Source organism: Pelophylax lessonae, assembly GCF_965119305.1.
Source record: "Pelophylax lessonae genome assembly, chromosome: 12".
Taxonomy (NCBI): domain Eukaryota; kingdom Metazoa; phylum Chordata; class Amphibia; order Anura; family Ranidae; genus Pelophylax; species Pelophylax lessonae.
The window spans coordinates 216,860,850-216,876,629 of record NC_138779.1 but is presented as its reverse complement, the minus strand read 5'-3'; the positions used below and the strand labels follow the sequence as shown (position 1 = coordinate 216,876,629).

At 44.6% G+C, this 15,780-nt stretch overlaps 1 protein-coding gene across 1 annotated transcript; it reads left to right on the top strand.

The window, feature by feature from the left end:
* Nucleotides 1-1,173: 1,173 nt before the first annotated feature.
* On the top strand, nt 1,174-14,256 carry NFKBID (NFKB inhibitor delta). Its single transcript, XM_082274262.1, has 7 exons — nt 1,174-1,278; nt 2,536-2,682; nt 4,699-4,756; nt 6,782-6,933; nt 9,941-10,057; nt 10,154-10,318; nt 13,986-14,256. Exons 1-7 carry the CDS (start codon nt 1,201-1,203, stop codon nt 14,052-14,054), a joined length of 786 nt encoding a protein of 261 aa, XP_082130388.1. The 5' UTR covers nt 1,174-1,200; the 3' UTR covers nt 14,055-14,256.
* The last annotated feature ends 1,524 nt before the right edge of the window (nt 14,257-15,780 follow it).

Sequence of the window (15,780 nt, the reverse complement as noted above, 5' to 3'; positions counted from 1 at the left end):
AAGGTCTTACAGTTTGTAAGAAAGCAGCCACAGCATGAATATAAAAGCCTGTCCCCTGCCAGCATGCCCCTTTCTATCTGTGTGAAAGAAGTGGTCTCTCTGCAGAGGTACAACACACACCCCCCCCCCCTGCTGAGCCTTTAACCATCAGGGAATGGAGCTGTGCTTATTGCAGTGGTATATGTCCGAATCAGCAGATGGCAGGGGGGTAGGCTTCTCTTCTCAGGCTGTGACTGCTTTCTTTTGGGTTTTTAGGCATTTCCAAGCAAAAGTTGGTCACATATCATGAATTAAAATATTAATAAATGTTTGTTTTTTGTTTTTTTTCTAGACTGTTACTGCTGCTCACGCTTCCTACTTATCCACTTTTGCCCACGATCCCCCCTGGCTGGCACCGTTCCCGTGTCCGGTTGCAGCAGCAGACACCTACGCCAGGGTGCCAGGCTGTGCGGTTTCAGAATCAATACCGCAGGAATTAGAGGAAGCCAGACTTCAGCTTCAGAACCTCAAACCGGACCTGCTTCTGCGACAGGATGGAGATGGAGACACGTGAGTGCTCAGCATGGGGCCGGGACAAGGGGTGGGCAGGAGGGAGCGGCTGCCCTGGGCGCAGGGATGGGGGTGTCCTGATCCTAACTTTAAGGAAAGGGGGGCGCAGTTTGGCATCTTTGCCCTGGGTGCTGGATGACCTTGTTCTGGCACTGGCTCAGCAGACATGGGAGAATGAGAAAATTTGCTTTGTTTCATTTCTGGTCCATTCATTAAGTTAACCCCCCACCCCACCACATCCTACCCCTTTTGAGTCCCACTCATGTTGAAGCACCCAAGGTGGCTGCTTTTTCTTCCTATGCCTTTGCCCAGCCCTGGGGTCCAGCAATGGAAATCTGACCCTGGCAATAGCCATGGAGGAAGCTTGTTCTATGGAGACACGTGAGTGCTCAGCACAGGACCGGGACAAGGGGTGGGCAGGAGGGGAGGCTTCCCTGGGCGCAATGGTTTATGGCAGGGATGGGGGCGCCCTGACCCTAACTTTAAGGGAAGGGGGGGCGCAGTTTGGCATCTTTGCCCTGGGGGAAGCTTGCTCTCTGGGTCTTCATATTGCACGTTGCACTGCCCCTTTCTGTATCCCCCGTCTTGCTGATTGCATCTTGAATCTTTTTTCTTGCTGACAGGATCCTGCACCTCTATGCTGCGAGAGGCATGCGGAGCCTGGCTTATGCTGCAGCTGAGCGCTACCTGCAGTATGGCCAACTGGACGTGAAGGAGCATAATGGGAAGGTAACAAGTCCAATAATTATGTGCAAATACAATGGAATGCCATTCCCTGCTTTATAGTTGACTTTTCAGCCACTCTACGGAGTTGATTTATTACAACTGGAGAGTGCAAAATCTGGTGCAACCGTGTGTTTGCTGTTAACCGTACATTGTATACCCCTGTATGTTGTACATTGTATACCCCTGTATGTTGTACATTGTATACCCCTGTATGTTGTACATTGTATACCCCTGTATGTTGTACATTGTATACCCCTGTATGTTGTACATTGTATACCCCTGTATGTTGTACATTGTATACCCCTGTATGTTGTATATTGTATACCCCTGTATGTTGTACATTGTATACCCCTGTATGTTGTACATTGTATACCCCCTGTATGTTGTACATTGTATACCCCCTGTATGTTGTACATTGTATACCCCTGTATGTTGTACATTGTATACCCCTGTATGTTGTGGTCTTTAAGGTGCCCATCTAATAGTTTTTTGAAACTATCAATGCTCCCTGCTGATACCACTGCTTGTGGAAGAGAATTCCACATCCTTACTGCTCTCACAGTGAAGAACCCCTTGCGTACTTTAAGGTTAAACCACCTTTTCTTCTAGTTTTAGTGAGTGGCCACGTGTCTTATTGTATTCCCTTTCTCTAAAAAGTTTGTTCCTTATGCTAGGGTCGCCAGTACAGTATTTATACATTGATATCATATCCCCCCTCAATCGTCTCTTCTCCAGAGAGAATAAGTTCAGTGCTTGTAGTCTTTCCTCATAGCTGATGTCCTCCATTCCCCTAATTATTTTTGTTGCCCTTCTCTGGACTCTCTCCAATTCCAGCACATCCTTCCTGAGGACCGGTGCCCAGAACTGGACAGCATACTCCAGATGTGGCCGGACCAGAGTCTTATAGAGAGGGAGAATAATCTCTTTATTTCTGGAGTGAATCCCCTTTTTTATACATCCCAGTATTCTGTTTGCTTTGCTTGCAGCGGCTTGGCATTGCATGCCACTGCCAAGCTTGTTGTCTACCAGTACCCCCAGGTCCTTTTCCATCCTAGACTCACCCAGAGGTTCCCCCCCTAGTGAGTAGTTTGCTTTCTGGTTTCTGGCACCCAAGTGCATTACTTTACATTTTTCAACATTAAACCTCATCTGCCATGTAGTTGCCCACCCCATATGCAGAGCTGCAGTAGATGTTGCACTGTCCTGTGCAGAATATGGAGGGTCGTCTTGTCTGACTTTTTTCATTTCTCCTCTATGCAGACTCCACTCCTGGTGGCCGTTGCAGCCAACCAGCCTGAGATCGTGTATGACCTGATCACGCTGGGTGCGGATGTCAATGCTGCGGACTGCAAGGGGCAGACAGCCCTACATGTCGCTGGAACCTATGGATTTTATGAGGTCCTCAGAGTAAGTGCAAGAAACAACTTCTGTAGACAAGTTCTATAAAAAAAATGTGAATATACACTATAAAAATCTAATTTGTTTCATCATTTTAGGCCAATTTGTATTCTGCTACATATTTTTTGGTGAAAAAAAAAATCCCAATAAGTAAATATTGATTGGTTTGCGCAAAAGTTATTGCGTCTACAGACTAGGGGAAAGATTTATGTAATTTTTATTTAATTTTTTTTTTTTTACTAGTAATGGCAGCGATCAGCGATTTTTAGCAGATAAGACACCTAATTGACATTTATGACACTTTTGGGGGGACCAGTGACATTACTACAGTAATCAGTGCTAAAAATATGCACTGTCACTGTAATAATGAGACTGGCAGGAAAGGGGGTTGTCATCAAGGTCGATCAAAGGGATAAATGTGTCCCTAGGGGGGTGCTTTCTAACTGTGGGGGGATGGGCTTATGGAATCAATTAGTGATCGACCGATATTGTTTTTACCGATATTTTGGTCATGGGATATCGGTATCGGTCGATATTTTCGGACATGTAAAAAAAATTGTTATTTTTTATTTTCCAAAGGTGCTCCTTGTGGAGGGATCTGGGGGTCTAAAAGACCCCACACCTCTCCTCGGCACCGAAAAGCATTCAAAACGCCAAGTTTGGCTGTTTTGAATGCTGTCATTTTTTTTTAATTTGGCGCCAAGTACCCGGAAGTGATGTCATGACATCACTTCCAGGTTTTTTACATGGAGACCGATCAGAGCCGAATGCGGCTTTGATTGGGTATTCTCTCCAACGGCGGTGGAGGTAGGATGCCCGGGTCTCCCGGTGGGGTGGAAGACCTGGGAGAGCCGCGGGAGGGGGGGGGACGTGCCCATCAGTGCAGCCTAAAAGTGCCCATCAGTGAAAGAGAAAAATTACCTGTTTGCAAAATTTTATAGTGAAATGATTGTCAGTGCAGCCCAATCAGTGAGGACTGTCAGTGCCCACCAGTGCCGCCTATTGGTGCCATCTATCAGTACCCATCAGTGCCGCCTATCACTGCATATCAGTGCCCCCTATCAGTGCCCATCATTGCCGCCTGTCAGTGCCAATAAGTGCCCATAAATGCTGCCTATTAGTGTTTATCAGTGCCGCCTATCAGTGCCCATCAGTGCTGCATATTTACTCCTCCTCATCAGTTCCCACCAGTGCCGCCTCATCAGTGCCCATCAGTGCAGCCTATCAATGCCCATCAGTGACCCCTATCACTGCACATCAGTGCCACCTATCAGTACCCATCAGTGACCCCTATCACTGCACATCAGTCCCACCTATTAGTGCCCACCATTGCCGCCTATCAGTACCCATCAGTGACCCCTATCACTGCACATCAGTCACACCTATTAGTGCCCACCATTGCCGCCTATTAGTACCCATAAGTGCCCATAAATGCTGCCTATCAGTGTCCATCAGTGCCACCTATCAGTACCCATCAGTGCTGCATATTCGCTCCTCCTCATCAATTTCCACCAGTGCCGCCTCATCAGTGCCCATTGGTGCAGCCTATCAGTGCCCATCAGTGCCGCCTCATCAATGCCTATCAGTGCAGCAGCCTATCAGTGCCCATCAGTGCAACCTAAAAGTGGCCATCAGTGTAGCTTCAACAGCGCACATCAGTGAAAGAGAAAAATTACCTGTTTTCAAAATTTTATAAAAACTAGAAAAAGTTTTTTTTTTTCAAAAATGTATTTATTTTTATAATCAAAAAATTAAAAACTCAGTGGTGAATAAATATCACCAAAAGAAGGCTCTATTTGTGTGGAAATAATAATAAAAATTTTGTTTGAGTACAGTGATGGATGACCGTGCAATTGTCATTCAAAGTGCGACAGCGCTGAAAGCTGAAAATTGTCCTGGGCAGGAAGGGGGTGAAAGTGCCCGGTAGGCAAATGGTGCAAATTCATAGCTCGCATTCCTAATAGGGTCAAAATGAGAACATGTCCTGCCTGCTATTCCCTCTATTTCATCGAAATTTTGTTTTAGGTTTTCCTGGCTCTTTCACATCAGAAGAACCTTGACGTAGAAGCCAGAAATTATGATGGTGAGTCGAGCAAGGGTATTAATTTCTAAAATGTGGTTAACCAGTGGCTGGTCATATTTCATCAGGCCCAGACTGGGCATAGGGCAAACCAGGCATTTGCCCAGACTGGGCATAAGCCACGCCTGGATAGGAGTGGCGGCGGGGGTGGTATATAGAGGAACCAATCCCTCCATTTCCCTCCTGCCGCTGCTGAATGCCCGTTTTTCCTCCTCGGCAGCAGGAGAGATGTGGGCAGATCATATATGCCACCCCTACCCCCCCCCTTCCTATCCATCTTCTTTCTGCTGCCCCTGGGCTCCTGTCCCTCCTCCTGGTCCCACGTGTGTACTCTCCTGGCACCCCCTCCTCCCATGACATATTTACAGACCCTTTCTCCGATCTCCATCCTGAGAGATCCCCCACAGCAGCCTGAGGCAGAGAGTAGGGGGAACCCAGCAGTGCTGAGGGGGATCTGTCAGGATGAAGAGCAGGGATGGGGTTGGTAAATATTTTTTTTACCGGCTCCTTCCTTGTCTAAATGGACAGTCAGTGATCAGTACCAATCACTGACTTTGTCCATTCATAACTGAGGCTTCAGTTTGTGAATGAACAGAAAACCTCTGTACAGAGCTATTCCTGTTCATTCATTCTGTGCTGCTGAGGCTGCTGGGATGGAGATTGAGGGCAAGGTCCTCAATCTCCTTTCCCTGTCTCAAAGGTGAGATGTCAGAGGTCTGTTTAGACCCCTGACATCTCACCAAAGCCCCTCAAACAAGGCTCTTAAAAAAAATGTAAAAAATAATAAAAAAATAAAACTGTAAAATAAATAAATAAAATAAAATGGTAAAAAAATGTTTAAAAAAATCTAAAAATAAAAAACGACTGAAAGCAATGACAGAACTACCAGGATCACAAAGGTTTCATTTGACACCGTGTCCTGGCTCCAAGGGCTCGAGGCTGCACAGTCTAAAATGCCCGGGCCTATTTTTTATCCTAGTCCAGACCTGTATTTAATCCAACGTTTGCAAGAGAAATTGTCATGATCGGGAGTCAGGCTCGAAGACCAGTAGCTATAGCAGCTTACACAGGAACCAGCTGGATAGGAACACAGGCAGGTCACCCTGGCAGATGACGCAGGCTCACCTGAGGTGCAGAATCTAAGTACTAACCGGTGTTCACCAGCGCTCCTGATGGTGGAGATGGATTTTGCTGCATGTTAGTACCAGGTCGGGGTCCTCAGGATCCCCCCACCAGGAGGTGAGCAAGCCAGGGTCCAGTAGCAGATAAAGCAGGTTGGGATCAAGCAGAAGCATAGTCTAGGAATAGCCAAAGGTCGGTAATGAGTAGTTTCAGGTTGGAATTAGGCAGAAGAGTAGTTGAGGAACAAGCCAAGTGTCGATAACGAATGGCAGCGAAGATATGGATGGCAGCAGGAGAGACAAGCGAGATATTGGCTGGTGAAGGCACAATATTCTGGCAAACAGGAAGTGAAGAGACATTGCTTAAATCAAGAGGTTAATGGGAGGAGCAAAGGGTTCAAGGTTCAAGGCAATTAAGATTCACAGCAGGATCATTCAAGGATTTGTCCAGGGAGCTGTCCAGCATTCCAGGTGGTTCAGCAAGTAGAGTCATTGCCAGGCACAGTGGAGGTCCCAGGTTCAAGTTCGGGTCCTGACAGACATATCATTCTATGGTGACTCTCCAGTGTTTGCAAGGGATGTAGGTGCTCATCTCTGCTGGCCGGTCAGCAATCGTTTTCTTTTCTTAGTTGGATGAAGGAGGGTATCTAAAAAAGGACATTGCAAGAGGTGAACTTTAACTCAAGCCGTAACATTGTATGGATGGGCTGTGGAAGGGTTACAGCTCCTGCCACTTTCCTATTGCTGTGCAATTGCCAGAACAGGAAGTAGAGGGACAAAAACAGCAACAAAAAAACTAAAAGGAGTTCTGAACCTTCAACCATCTACCTGAAAAAATGTGCCTGGTGTCCTGCTTGACCTGTATGAAATTCTAGAGGTAACTTTGCATGTTTTCTGTTCCTTCTAGGTCTGACTCCACTTCATTGTGCTGTTATAGCTCAGAATAACGCCTTCAAGAGCAAAAACAGCCAAAACACTTCCAACACCCAGCAGCAAGACCGAGTAACCATGTTATGTGTCCAGCTCCTGCTCCAGATGGGGGCCAACCTCACCAGTCAGGTACCATTCATAGCTTACCTGAATATTACTGAAAATTCAGTTAGTGGTGTGTTCCACAGATGCAGTTAGCATATTATCAGTGGCGGAACCAGGTAAAAGGTCATAGTTGCAACCGGGCCCTGGTGTTCCACCACCATGGAGGGGGCTCAAGACATCAGAAATGCAGAACATGTGAAAACATGTGAAAAGGATCCCGCAAGGCTCGGTTCACACTGCAGCGACTCCAAGTCGTGCAACTTGCTTGCATTTTCCTTTCAACTTCTTTGCGACTTTCGTGATTTAACATTACACTCTATGGCACTCACATTGCACCAAAGTCGCAGAAAAGTAGTAAATGACACCCATTGAAATAAATGTGTTTTGACTTGTCATGCAACTTTATGGGGGAGATTTACTTAAACAATGAAGGGTCCCCCTGCCCTTTCCATTGGTCCCCAAGCCTTTCCCTCCGAGTCCCAGGCCCTTCTCTCTGAGCCCTCATTTTTGCCATCAATATGCAATTCTGCTTGTGCTCTCCTACCATCTATTAATGATCTTCTGCAATTAACAGATGTAAAGAAGCAAGCAAGGAGACATGTGGTGTCCTCAACATAAATATGTCCAGGGCTTTTTTTCAGCTGGAACTTGGTGGAACTCAGTTCCACCACCTCTGGCTCAGGCTCTCTGCTCCCTGCTCACCACTATCACTTGTAAACACAGAAGTCCGGCTTCTGTGTTTACCAGTGACAGCTTGTCTTCCAACGGCTCCCCCAGATCTGATATTCTGAGTGGCTCCCACTGAGTGCAGGACAGGAACAGGGGAGATGCAGGTGCCCGGGGTGCAATGTAGATGCTTACACCCTCACTGGATAATCTCTCCGAGTGTGAGAGAGACGAGCTAAATGCATTGTGCAAGAGTTCTAGAGCCGACTGGGTTCTTCAGCCTAATATAGCAACAAAAGTAAGACATGTGGAAGATAGTGGGGCTTTTAAAGAGGTTGGGAGAAGATGGAGCAGCGGAGAGGGGGTTGCATGCAGAGGTCAGATCTGAAGAGGGGTGAAAACGAGATTTGGATTGAAGTGCAGAGATAAGCAGCTGTGGAAGAAGGCTGAACTCTGTATTGTGTGTTTAGTGCACCCCTAAACTCTACACTATGTACGTAATGCACTCCCAAACTCTGCACTCTGTGCGTAACCCCCCCCCCAAACTCTGCACTCTGTGCGTAACCCCCCCCCCCCAAACTCTTCACTCTGTGTGCAAACTCTGCACTCTGTGCGTAACCCCCCCCCCCCCAAACTCTGCACTCTGTGCGTAATACACTCCTTATATTCAATGCCCCTTTAACCACTTAAGCCCCGGAGGATTTTCCTGCTCAAAGACCAGGGCCTATTTTGCGATTCGGCACTGCGTGATTTTAACGAACAATTGCGCGGTCGTGCGACGCTGTACCCAAATGAAATTGACGTCCTTTTTTTCCCACAAACAGAGCTTTCTTTTGGTGGCATTTGATCACCTGTGCGATTTTTTCTTTTTGCGCTATAAACAAAAAAAGAGCGACAATTTTGAAAAAAATAACAATATTTTTCAAATTTTTTTTATATGAAATTCCCCCCAAAAAATGTAAAAATCTTAATTTTTTAACATTTTAGGCCAATTTGTTTTCTGCTACCTATGTTTGGTTAACAAAATCGCAATAAGCGTATTTTCATTGGTTTGCTAAAAAGTTATTGCGTTTATTAACTAAGGGAAAGATTTATGTAATTTTTATTGTTTTTTTAACTAGTAATGGCGGCGATCTGCGATTTTTTTTAGCGGGACTGCGACATTGCGGCGGACAGATCGGACCCTTGACTGACATTTTTGACACTTTTGGGAGTACCAGTGGCATTACTACAGTAATCAGTGATATACATATGCACTGTTACTGTACAAATGACACTGGCAGGGAAGGGGTTAACTTTATTAGTGATCAAGGGGTTAAGTGTGTCCCTAGGGGCGTGCTTCTTACTGTAAAGGGGCGTGGATAGTGATGTAACCACAGAGACATACGATCCTACATAGCAGGATCGTATGATCTCTGCAGTTACACCAGGGAGAATGACAGACGGCTTTGTTTACATCAGCCGCCTGCCTTTCTCCCTCTCCAGCGGGAGATCGCGGGTGACCGGCGGACATCGGGGCTGCCGGTCACTCGCGCGGACATGTCAGGGAACGAGCGGGGGTGGGAGCGCGCCTCCGGCGGCACGCGCTCGCCCCCTAGAGGCTCGTAGGTGAGCGACGTAGCCCTACGTCGTTTTGCCTGTACGGGGCTGACTGCCGCATGTAAATAGTCGTGCGGCGGTCGGCATGCGGTTTGGAGGGTGTGTGTGTGGGGGGGGTGTTTGGGGGTTCGTGGCTGAGTTCCTGTACCTATTTTCTGAGAAAAAAGCCCTGAATATGTCATATATATCAATAGCAACGCTAACTTTCTGTTGCACAGATGGTCTCCCTCCCAACCAACCTTACACGGGGCTGATTGCCTTAGTCAATTGAATTTATATATTCCAAAAACATATAGACGCTGCTGAGTGTGTTTATAGAAAAGTCTAGGAATGTATTTGTAAGAGCCAGTTCACACTAATCCGACTCAAAGTCGCCCTGACTTTGGGCGACTTTGAAGTCGCCCGTGCAGCACGACTTCATCGCGACTTGCAAACGACTTCTCATAATAGAAGTCAATACAAGTGGCTCCCAAAAATAGTGCAGGAACCTTTTTCTAAGTCGGAGCGACTTAAGTCGCTCTGATTAGAACGGTTCCATTGCACAGCATGGAGCACTACCAAGTCGCCTGACAAGTCGGATTAGTGTGAATTGGCTCTTAAAGTAAAGCTGTAATTTTGAAATGAAACAATATATCAGTTTAAGGGGAAAAAAATTGAATTGATCCCAAAAAAGTGGAGTTCTCATTGGAAGTATAATGGGCCTCTATGGAGGTCCTCCTGTCAGGTGCTGGTGAAGCTAAAAATTAATTATGGCTTTCTTGAACAGGAAATTAAAAGCAATAAAACGGTCCTCCACCTATCTGTCCAGGCCGGCAACATCCCCCTGGTGAAATTCTTCCTTCAGATGCCCCACATTGACCTAACCATGTTCATCAACATGAAGGTGAGTCAGGCTATTGGTGGGGTGGGTTTGGCCTTACATAACCCTGTCTGTCACTTCCACAACTGACTGCATTGTGTTTCCCGTCCTCTCCTGTAGGCTCATGGAAACACGGTGTTGCACATGGCTGCTGCGTTGCCTCCTAACCCTTCCACTGAGTACCTAATCCAGCGCCTGCTCTTCCATGGCGGCGATCCGAGTGTGCGCAATCTGGAGAATGACCAACCGGCTCATCTGGTGCCTCTGGGGGAATTATCAGAACAAGTAAGTACATTGCTGAGAGTGGACCTGGGCAAAGAAGCCACTCTTCCGCTAGGCTTACTGAGCAATTATTAGCAGCTAATCAGAACAAGGGAAGGAAGGAAGGAAGGAAGGAAGGAAGGAAGGAAGGAAGGAAGGAAGGAAGGAAGGAAGGAAGGAAGGAAGGAAGGAAGGAAGGAAGGAAGGAAGGAAGGAAGGAAGGAAAAACAAAGACACAAATTTGTTGAATATTAAGTGCTCTGTGGACTTGGACAAAGAAGCCACTCTTCCGCTAGGCTTACTGAGCAATTATTAGCAGCTAATCAGAACGATGGAGGGAAGGAAGGAAGGAGGGAGCGAAGGAAGGAAGGAAGGAAGGAAGGAAGGAAGGAGGGAAGGAAGGAAAAACAAAGACACAAATTTGATGAATAACAAGTGCTCTGTGGACTTGGACAAAGAAGCCACTCTTCCGCTAGTCTTTCTGAGCAATTATTAGCAGCTAATCAGAACGATGGAGGGAAGGAAGGAAGGAGGGAGGGAGGGAAGGAAGGAAGGAAGGAAGGAAGGAAGGAAGGAAGGAAGGAAGGAAGGAAGGAAGGAAGGAAGGAAGGAAGGAAGGAAGGAAGGAAGGAAGGAAGGAAGGAAGGAAAGAAAAACAAAGACACAAATTTGATGAATAACAAGTGCTCTGTGGACTTGGACAAAGAAGCCACTCTTCCGCTAGTCTTTCTGAGCAATTATTAGCAGCTAATCAGAACGATGGAGGGAAGGAAGGAAGGAGGGAGGGAGGGAAGGAAGGAAGGAAGGAAGGAAGGAAGGAAGGAAGGAAGGAAGGAAGGAAGGAAGGAAGGAAGGAAGGAAGGAAGGAAGGAAGGAAGGAAGGAAGGAAAGAAAAACAAAGACACAAATTTGATGAATAACAAGTGCTCTGTGGACTTGGACAAAGAAGCCACTCTTCCGCTAGGCTTACTGGGCAATTATTAGCAGCTAATTATAACGATGGAGGGAAGGAAGGAGGAAGGAGGAAGGAAGGAAGGAAGGAAGGAGGAAGGAAGGAAGGAAGGAAGGAAGGAAGGAAGGAAGGAAGGAAGGAAGGAAGGAAGGAAGGAAGGAAGGAAGGAAGGAAGGAAGGAAGGAAGGAAGGAAAGAAAAACAAAGACACAAATTTGATGAATAACAAGTGCTCTGTGGACTTGGACAAAGAAGCCACTCTTCCGCTAGGCTTACTGAGCAATTATTAGCAGCTAATCAGAATGATGGATGGAAAGAAGGAAGGAAAAACAAAGACACATTTGTTGAATACCAAGTGTTCTGTGGTCTGGGGCTGACTGGCAATTTTTGGCCCAGGGGGCAGTTACAACCCAGAGGCCCATGGTGCAGCAACTCGGCCCCCCTCTCCCACTCTCGCTCTTCCCTGCCTTCTCCCGATCCTCATTCCAGGCTGAAGCTCCACTCAAGGTACTCTTTGCTCACTGGGTGGGTTGGGCAACTACACTGACTCTGGGTTCCTGAACTGGCCAACAGGGGGCAGCCAGGGGCTGCAGGGGGGAGCCGGGGCTGAGAGGAGAGCCTCCAGTGGTGTGCAGAGCTGGCTTTTGCTCGGACACGGTGTTCACCATCCATGCCAGGGGACGGCCTGCACTCTGTCCTTGTCCTCATCGTGAACCTGGTGAGACACTGGTGGGGACTTTTTACTTTCACCAGGAAGCCTTCAGGCATGTCTGCAGTGGAAGTGAAGTAGCCTTTTTACAGGGCATCGGAGCGGCCCAAGGGACAATTGTCCCCCGGCCTAGTCCGCCCCTGTCTGTGGTCCATTCAGATAGAGCGTATGATTGACTTAAATACACCAGCTAGGCATAAAATGTTAACACCTATGGTAAGGGAAGAGTTTGAAGGCGTATGTGGAGCCTAAGTTGGGTACACATTTCGGGAGGAATCCTTCACACACAGTATATGGTGCATGGAGGTATTTTATATTAATCTTAAGCAGGTTTCTTAGCACAACTGTTAATCAAGTCTTTGAAACTTAATACAGCGCCTCAATGAATAATCGACCATTGACAAGATATGTTACCGAAGGCTGGCTACAATCCCGTACCGGTCACCGTAGTGAATGTAGCGTTGAAGGACCATTCCTTAAACCTTCCCTGCTCACCTGGAACCCCTCCCTATATGCTGTCCTTCACAAGCGGGTTCCTATCCTTGTCCAATCACTCACCCAAAGCGTGCCAAAATTACATGATGGATTCCCTTATTTAAAGGGTTCCCTCACCCAAAATGGCCGTCATTTCTCCCAAGAATTCTTTGCCCAATCCCTTTTCAAAGCGCTGGATGGAATCCCTATTCATGTGATTTAATACAGGAAGACCACGTTTTGTTGACCTACCCAGGTGACAACTTTTTCTCCAGTGGATTGTGTCTTGCGGAGGCATCAGAAGTCTCATAGTCTAGGCACCAGGTCTGGACCTATGGAATGAGAAGATAATAGCACTGTTACATCTGTTTCCATTGGTAAAGGACCGCTAAAGGACCAATTCCCTTACAAAACCCTGCTTCCCATGCAGCAATGGCACAAGCCCCCCCTATAGGTAGGAAAGCTAACTGCACCTGCTTACATTGTGACGGTTTAGCAATGTTAAACTTTTTTTAAAAATCCATTGGCTTGCTGATTAAATGGGAAAATTGCAGCTTGGTGAAATTTTGTCTGAAAATTGGGGAAGCAAACCTTTAGTGGTGCACATAAGACGAATGTTGGCTATGAATCAGGTGACAACAGGTATCTCATGGTATCTGTTGTTGACCAGGGCTTTACATACACTATATTGTCAAAAGTGGGAATGATTGACCATTCTTCCAGAAGTGCATTTGTGAGGTCAGGCACTGATGTTGGACAAGAAGACCTGGCTCGCAGTCTTTACTCTAATTCATCCCAAAGGTGTTCTATCAGGTTGAGGTCAGGCCAGCCAAGTTCCTTCACCCCAAACTCACCCATCCATGTCTTTATAGACCTTGCTTTGTGCACTGGTCCAAATCATTTGGTGGAGGGGGGATTATGGTTTGGGGTTGTTTTTCAAGTGTTGGCCTTGGCCCCTTAGATCCAATGAAGCATACCAAGACATTTTGGACAATTTTATTCTTCCAACGTTGTGGTAACAGTTTGGCGATGGCCCCTTCCTGTTCCAACATGACCAGTGCACAAAGCAAGGTCCATACAGACATGGATGAGCGAGTTTGGGGTGGAGGAACTTAACTGGCCTGCACAGAGTCCTGACCTCAACCCCACAGAACACCTTTGGGATGAATTAGAGCTGAGACTGCGAGCCAGACCTTCCAACATCAGTGCCTGACCTCACAAATGCGCTTCTGGAAGAATGGTCAAACATTCCTATAGACACTCCTAAACCTTGTGGACGGCCTTCCCAGAAGAGTTAAAGCTGTTATAGCTGCAAAGGGCGGAGCCAACTCAATATTGAACCCTACAGACTAAGACTGGGATGCCATTAAAGTTCATGTGTGTGTAAAGGCAGGCGTCCCAATACTTTTGACAGTATAGTGTATAAAGGAGCTGACAGGTAGACTTTGAAAGTGCTCCGATTGTGTATTTTAGAGAAGAGCTGTTTTGATCGAAACCCTTGACAATATGTTCTTTCTTCTACTACACTTGTGACTTTGTGGCTCCTCTTCATTGCAGATCAAACTTTTGTTGAAAAAGAGACGCGTGACCTCATCATCCCGCAGCCATTCAGCAGCTTCCTCATAGGAACCGCACAGATCAGGGCTAATTTTATAGTCCCAAAGTTGACATCTTTCCACTGGTGGAAGAACATAGTACCTCCAACTGGTGGATCCTGAAATCCATGGTATTTTATATAGATGGTGTTATCAAGGCGCATCGGGCATTATTTATTAATACTATCAGTTAGACACATGGTCTATATACTGGTTTCCATGAAACTATTAGCAACGACCCTACAATGTGGAGCATGCCACATAATTAACGTGAGACTCAAGCTTCAAAGTAAAAAAATCAAGAAAAAAAATATATCAAGAGGAGGAAGACGTCAGTGCAGAGCTTCTCAATCAGTGCGGCAAACCATCCACATGTCCGCTTCACTTTTTTGTTGAATAATCTGCTTAGCTCGAGCAATGAGTGGAAATTCCAAGTGCAATAATCAGACCAATGGATTGAGAAGCAATAAAAGAAAAAATTATTAAGCTTAAAATTATAATTAATACCTTCAACTATAATTTATTCATAAGCTAGCCATAATTCTGAATATATCCCCTTTCCCCCACAGAGAAAAAAAATTACAATGTGATAATTCTTATTTTCTTCGACACAATTTTTTTTTTCTTTTTCAAAAAGCAGCATTTTTCCCCCCAAATTGGTGCTTAAATGGCAAAATACTGCTTTATTTAAAAAAAAAAAAATGTAGCTTAAAATTATAATTTATACTCATATATTCATAAGCTAGCTATGATTAAAAAAATATATTTTACCCCCCCCCCCCCCAAAAAAAAAGATTTACAATTTAATAAAAAATAATAAGCTAACAGATATTGTGCTGCAAAATGGGAGACCAATTGTGAATTTTCTTTAGAAATGGGGGTATAGCTTAATAAATTTGATTTTGGAATTTGATATTGACGGCAGAAATAATCACCTTACCAATATTTGCAAATATTAGCTTTAATTGCACATGTTTTTTATGGTGACATTTTTATGTAAATTCTAATGTTCGTGGGCAAAAATATTAAAGCAGCATTTCTAAATGTTCTTTTCTTGCCAAATTGGTGCTTAAACAGCAATATACTGTTTATGTAAAAAAAAAAAAAATAATAATTAAGCCTAGAATTTTAAGTAATATTAATTAATATTTATTAATAATTAATTATAATTACAATGGCTAGCTTATGAATAATTATAATTTATTCATAAGCTAGCCATAATTATTGTCCCCCCCCACCCGCCCAAAAAAAAAGAATTAAAATGTAATAATAAAAAATAAATAAATATATATATATATATATATATACATATATATATATATATATATATATATATATATATATATATATAGCATTTTAAATGTTATTTTTTTGCCAAATTGGTGCTTAAACAACAAAATACTGTTTATGTAAAAAAATATATACATTTAGCTTAGACTTATAAGTAATAATAATAATTATTATTAATGTTTATTATTAATAAAAATAATAGTAATTATAATTATAATGGCTAGCTTATGAAAAATTATAATTTATTCATAAGCTAGCCATGATTCTAAATATATTTTACCCCCCCCCCAAAAAAAAGAATTACAATGTAATAAAAAATAATAAGCTAATAGATATCGTGCTGTAAAAGGGAAGACCAATTGTGAAACTTTTAGAAATGGGAGTATAGCTTAATAAATTTGACTTTGGAAATTAATATTGATAGCAGAACCCCATTAGATCTATGTAATTGTTTTTATTACAATTAC